This window comes from Porites lutea, chromosome 9 (assembly GCF_958299795.1).
Source record: "Porites lutea chromosome 9, jaPorLute2.1, whole genome shotgun sequence".
In the NCBI taxonomy this organism is placed as follows: domain Eukaryota; kingdom Metazoa; phylum Cnidaria; class Anthozoa; order Scleractinia; family Poritidae; genus Porites; species Porites lutea.
In genome coordinates this window covers 31,836,409-31,843,108 of record NC_133209.1, presented here as the reverse complement: position 1 = coordinate 31,843,108, position 6,700 = coordinate 31,836,409, and the positions used below count along the sequence as shown (strand labels likewise).

Here is a 6,700-nt window from a genome sequence, read left to right as displayed (position 1 = left end):
GTATCTTACGATGAATATAACTGTATTGAAGAGTCAATGAGCATTGCCAACTAGTATAAATCCGGTTTAGGCATCAGGAATCTTCTTTTTTGCCGCTTTAATCCTTACGCCGTGTATTCCATATTCTGATTTCCTTTTTGAAATGTAAAATACTACAAAAAAAATGTTGTTTTATTGTCTGATATTTCTATTATGCTTTTTTTGCTAGCGAAGATGACTTTATGTGAAACTGGTCCAATTGGTTTGGCTTTTTCCGGTGGTGGCATCAGGTCAGCGGCATTTTGTTCCGGTGTCTTGCGCAGATTGCTACAGCGCAATGTGCAGGTAGATTACCTGAGCTGCGTGTCAGGAGGAGGTTACACAGGTACGGCCTTCTTGGATTGGAAGTACAGAGAAGAGAACAGAGAAGGCGAACAGCACGAAGACTCTGGGGAATGGCATCGCAGATTCTTCAGACATATGAGGGAAAGAGCTGGCTATATCTGTAACTGGAAAAAACCACTGGAAGGGATCCTTGATACAGCAATCCTGGTGTGTCTAGTTTTACTGGTTAACTTCATCGGGCCAATTGTCATGTGGGGATCGTACGCTTGTCCTGTAGCTTACATCATCGACCTACTGTTTGGGAAGTACCTGCGAGAGAAGCTGGACTGCGAAAAAGTGGCCAATTCTTCCACAACCGAGCAGAATACCACAAGAGAAGAAGAAAAGCAACATTGTTTCTCTCGACAGGGAACTGAGGATTCATACACTATCATTCTTTTCTCTTTTCTGTTGGTTTTCTTCGCTGTCTTTTTCATTCTCGCCAAAAGGACTTCTCGTAAACGCTACTCCACTCCTATGAGCTTCATTCACACCACGTTGGCTGTTGTCTTTGGTCTTACTTTTTTGCCATTTACAATAAATGAATTTGTTGTAAAGATTCCAATCTGGACCCAGTATCTGATTGTGTTTGTTGCTATTATGATATGGTGCTTTCTCCCTCTTCTTCGTACTAAAACCTCCTATGTTTTGCTAATGTATTTCTTTTCTTATGTTACTTACTGTAAGGTGTACGAGGCAGATATTTTTGGTATTCCTTTCTCGAGTGAGCTCTTTAATCGGCTGCTTTTTATTTCTGGCTTTGCTTTATGGTTTGTTCCTTTTATAACTGCATCGCATGTGAGGCTTATGCACGTTTACAACAGGTAAGTTAAATTAGCCTTCCAACAAGTACCACACCCGGGGATACTCAATAGGGAGCTTCAGCAACGACAACGGCGACGGCAACGGCAACGAGGACGTCCACAAAGCAATAGGTTTATTACGCAAAACAACAACTTTGCACGTGCATAACGCTTTTTTGTACATTTCTTTACCGTCCTTGCACGACTACGACGTGAAAAAGCCTAATTGCAAGTTTTAGGGAGTACGTAAACAAGCGACGACGAATCTCTTTTTCTCTCTCTAAACTTGAGTGCGGTCCCCAAGAAATCAACTCCAGGGAAATTCGCCTACACTTGCCATTTTCAGCAAATTGGAATAAACGCGACAATGATTGAAAAAACGGGAAATCATTTTAAAACTGACGTTTTCGCTGCCGTTGCCGTCGTCGATGCTTAAGAGGCTGTCCGCGTAAGAACCGATAAGGCAAATTTCGGTCTATCACAGATTGCCCTGGTTTTCCCGGTGGAAGATAACTATCCTATCCCCTGAAGAAATATCACATTTATTTGGACCAACTCAATTTTTTCTCTATATTACAAGAAGATTTTCTCGGTCACCTAAAACTGGCCAGTTTGCCTTCGGAATTGGTGCGATTTTGGTGAAACTTTAGGGCTCTGTCAAACCTACCTTACAAAGCCGAATACGCTGATTATTTTACACACAAAAGTTTTAACTCTGGTTAATAGTTTCAAGGTTTTATGGTTGCATTCTGTGAAAAGTTGGCTGAGATATGATTTTTTTAAAATGACCTTTAATTTGCTCAGAAGGAAAAGTAATTTGCATAACTACAGTTGAACGGTAATTTCGCAAAAGTGGCACCTGACCCAGACTCAAGTCTATGATAAAACAGAAGTACTAAGACCAGTCTACTTCTTAATGCAATAAAATTTGTGGGCACTCTTCTTTGCGTGCTGTACAAAGTTCCGTTAATGTTCCAAAATTCGCCATTTTGACAGCAAAGTTGGAATTGTAACGGTCTGCATCGGATCGACTAATTTCCACAGCTTTAACGTTTCTAGTTATCACCAAATGTCATTAGACCCTTTAAATGTGTTGAACTTTCGAAAACATGTAAAGAAAACTTGGTAATAGCTTTTTCTTCGTTGTTTTTCTTGTCGACGATGAACTTGACTTCATTCTCGTATGCAAATTAGCCTTAGATGCGTCGTTTCAACAAATTGACAGGAAATATAATACTTGTATTTTGTATTTTTAAGGGGAAAGTATTTCTTCTTTTCACGGAAAAAAACGAACGATATATGACTTAGAATCCCCTTAGGTCTGTTTCTTTTACGAGGAAGAAGCAGCAGAAGAAGATATGTTTACGCGAATTAAAATAATTTAATTACTGTGGCCCGTCACGCATTCCCCCAGAGTGACCGTATATCGATCAGTTCTTTTATCTTATATCTTTTTTGAAGTGATAGTTATTGATAATCATACAATTTAATCACTGTTAATTCCGATTCTTTACTAGGTGCTAGGTTTTTTGTAACGGGGGCCATTATCGCGAGTGCCGAAGGCACAAGCCTTGTAGGTGAGTCTGCGGTTATCCTCCCCCAAAAAATTTTCAAATTTGGGGGCTCCGAAATGCTATTTTTAGCACTTGTCATGAGATATGTCTCCGAAAAATCAAATCACTATAATAAAAATAACTGAATCTAAAGAAAACAAATCCATCTACCACGTTGAACTGGCTAGATTGATCTTCCTTTGACATACACATAGGTTGAAAACTTCTGATTGAGGGTGTTGTTATCTATCAATTACTCTTCAGCGATTCCTGCAACAAGATTTTGTCCTTGTCTTTTTCCACCTTGTCTTCTTGCAGCAGATCTCTATGGTCAAGTTCAATTTATATTCAAGTTCATTACATTGGTTATTCCGTCCATTGCCTGTAATTACACTTAGAACTATGTTTAGGTGTTGACTCAAACGGGCCTAGGGTCCAACAAGGGCTGGCAATAGGTGAGCACGGAATTGGAACGGTGGTGGGGGGAACTCCCTATGATGGCCTATACGGGGAGGCTCCGCCCGAAAGGGGTATCTTTTTCAGGCTTCAGGTATATGAAAGGGTAGGCATTTCACTAGATGAAGTATATGAAAGGGCGAGTGCGCTTATTGCAGCCTTAGCAGCATCTTTGGCGGTTCTTAAAGAAAAAGGAACAAAGTTTAAGAATTTAAGGAAAAAGTAGAAGGACGTAATTTTTCAGAAATGAATATATACAGGAGAAATTTTACCCCTTTAAGTATAAATGCTTGTAAAAGTACAGGTGGAACCGGGGGGAGAGAGGGTGGATGGTAAAGTAGGTTAAAAATGGAAAGATAGGAGGAGCACTTTGATGGAGCACATTGTTCAAGAGGGTATAAATACAAAAAAAACCCAGCAATCTGGAGGCATTTTTGAAGGCTTAATAAAAACGCTATCAAAACAAGAAAAACAGAAAAATCTTGTCCAATAAACCTCTCCGGCAAAGGTGTGGACATGGTTGCTGACTGCTCAAATCGTACTCTTCTCGACCCTTTGGCGTCAATTTTTTTCACGTTTCTTGCGACAGGAGGAGCAAATCGGCTATATAAAGTTTAACTGAACATTCTGGTACTTTTAAGTCTCACTAACTGTTACAAAACCAGAGACATGTTTTAAACATTGTTTATTAGGCCATCCCAATAAAATGTTTCGTTTCCCATCGCCCTCCCTCTCGTGAAGGTGGGTCGGTCGGTCGGGCAAAAAAAAAAGAAAAAAAAAAGAATGAACACATGATTGCATATTAAATCTCACGTTCAGTCTGCAAGATAAAATCAGATGGTAAAAGATGTATCTTAACAGGACTATCAAATGTCTAAAAAGGTTACAAAAAAGAAGTATCGATGATAATTTCAGATAATTGGTGTTAATAAGACAAGATCGTACGCTTGTACATTAAAGTACTTGCTTCTTTACAAGTGATTCTGGGATTTTTTTTTTTTTTTTTTTTTTTACTTTTCCAAACAAATGGGTCGGTCGGGCGATGGGAAACGAAGCATTAAGTTGGGATGGCCTTCAGTTAAAAGAAAATTTTATTGTAAGAATGAAATACTTTTTATACACGTCTCCAGGACATTCCTCTTAGAAAATGTCAGGGGCGGGAAAGCCCTGAGGATGAGGTTGAATCCTGACTCCGTGTAGAAAGTTCTTTCTTTTTTTCCCATTTGTAATGCTCTTCAAACAATCACCAGAAAACTATCTTTTATAACACACGGATTAACCTTTATGTAGAGTATTTTAAAGGTAAGAATTGATTAGGGCAAGATGCACGGCTGTCAAAAAATAGAAATAAATAAACTATCTTTGCAAGCTCAAATAACCTGGAAACGAACATCAGAAAACATCGCAAGATAAAATGTTAAATAGAGAAATTAGAATATCTCTGTACGTTTGGAAATTTTTTGCATGAAGAAGAAAAAATAATGATACTTACATGATGCAGCAAAACTTTGAATTATTTCGCTCAGTAGTTGTTATTTCCACAGTAGTTTTTTTTCGCCAGTATGATCCAGAGTGTGACCGGGGTATTGACAAGACCTTAGGCTCGATTTCCGCAGTCTCCAGGTCCTTTGGGGGCTCATTTTCCAGCACAGCGGCCTATAATTGAGCCTAACAAGACCTTGGCGCTCGCAAAAAACCTGCCAAGTAGGTGCCTGTGCCTTGGGCAAATTGTCATTGTAGTGTTAGCCTGTGTACACACCGCCCCCCACCCCTTGGCCCCTTCTCCGATTTTTCCTAAGGGGAGGGGGGGTCTGTACAATTTCAGTTCCGAATACGTACCAAACCTCTACTCTCGCTAAAATGAATTCATTCAGTCTTTGACTTTGCTACACTTAGACAAGTGACAGCTGGCTAAGTGAGACGTAATATCATTCATGCACTCTGCGACCAACACATTTCCCTCCACACCCCTAATGGGACCACACGGAAAGAACAGCTTGATCATATGAAATAGACGAATAAGCCATTTTTCACAATTGATCTCTTCGGCGATTTCATTGACATGATTATATTTGAAACTGGCACCTGTTACATTATAATTCAATTAGATTGAAACCAACACAAGATCATCTTGGGAATACGGATGTTATACCCCAACAAAAACTAAAAACTGAGATAATCCCTTTTGCGTATATTCACTGAAAAAAGAAACTATTTTTCTCGTTTCATTCTGCTACCGATAAACGCTTTAAAGATCTTTGAATGAATCTGAAATTTACAGCTAATTTGCCTTTTGCAAAGCTATACATGGATTTTCTCTTAAAAAAAACTTTTTAAGATAGAAAAAGTGTGGGGCATTTTTTTTATCATAGTGCGGTGTACAAAGATCTGATAAGCAAAAAAGAGTGCCCACAAATTTTATTGTGCTGATAAGAGGACTTACCTTGCAAGTTAACCATGTTAACTCTTATCTTTTATTATTATCAATAACTATCATTTTAAAAAAGATGATAATATAATAAAATTGATCGATACAACGCTATTGTTTTCTAACCGACCGCCCCTCTTTAGGAATGCGTGACAGGCCACAGTAATTGAATTATTTTAAGCCACGCAAACATATATCGATCATGATATATTATTCAGCTGCTTCTTCCTCGTTAAAAAAAAAAAAAAAACAGACCTTAAGGGGATTCTAAGTGATGGTTCGTGTTTTTCTGTGAAAAGGAGAGTTATTTTTGCCCTTAGAAATGTGAAATGTAAGGAGTATGTTTCATGTCAATTGTTGCAACGACGCATCTAAGGCTAATTTGCATACGGAAAGTGAAGTCACGTTCATTGTCGACAAGAAAAACAACGAAGAAAAAGCGATTACTAAGTTTTCTCCACATGTTTTCGAAAGTCCAACATTTAAAGGGTCTAATGACAGTTAGTGATAACTAGAAACGTTAAAGCTGTGGAAATTAGTCGATCCGATGCAGACCGTTACAATTCCAACTTTGCTGTCAAAATGGCGAATTTTGGAACATTAACGGAACTTTGTACAGCACGCAAAGAAGAGTGCCCACAAATTTTATTGCATTAAGAAGTAGACTGGTCTTAGTACTTCTGTTTTATCATAGACTTGAGTCTGGGTCAGGTGCCACTTTTGCGAAATTACCGTTCAACTGTAGTTATGCAAATTACTTTTCCTTCTGAGCAAATTAAAGGTCATTTAAAAAAAATCATATCTCAGCTAAATTTCCACAGAATGCAACCATAAAACCTTGAAACTATTAACCAGAGTTAAAACTTTTGTGTGTAAAATAATCAGCGTATTCGGCTTTGTAAGGTAGGTTTGACAGAGCCCTAAAGTTTCACCAAAATCGCACCACTTCCGACTGCAAACTGATCAGTTTTAGGTGACCTAGAAAATCTCTCTGTAAAATAGAGAAAAAATTGAGTTGGTCCAAATAAATGTGATATTTCTTCATGGGATAGGATAGTTATCTTCCACTGAAAAAATCAGGGCAATCCGTGATAGAC

The 6,700-nt window shown here is 38.5% G+C and overlaps 1 protein-coding gene across 1 annotated transcript in view; it reads left to right on the top strand.

Annotated features, from left to right (window-relative positions):
• Positions 1 to 213: 213 nt before the first annotated feature.
• Positions 214 to 6,700, top strand: part of LOC140949191 (uncharacterized) — an 11,746-nt gene continuing 5,259 nt past the window's right edge. Inside the window, exon 1 of the mRNA XM_073398420.1 lies at positions 214 to 1,187. Within this exon, the coding sequence (XP_073254521.1) occupies positions 214 to 1,187 (974 nt within the window). The remainder of the gene's footprint in view (positions 1,188 to 6,700) is intronic.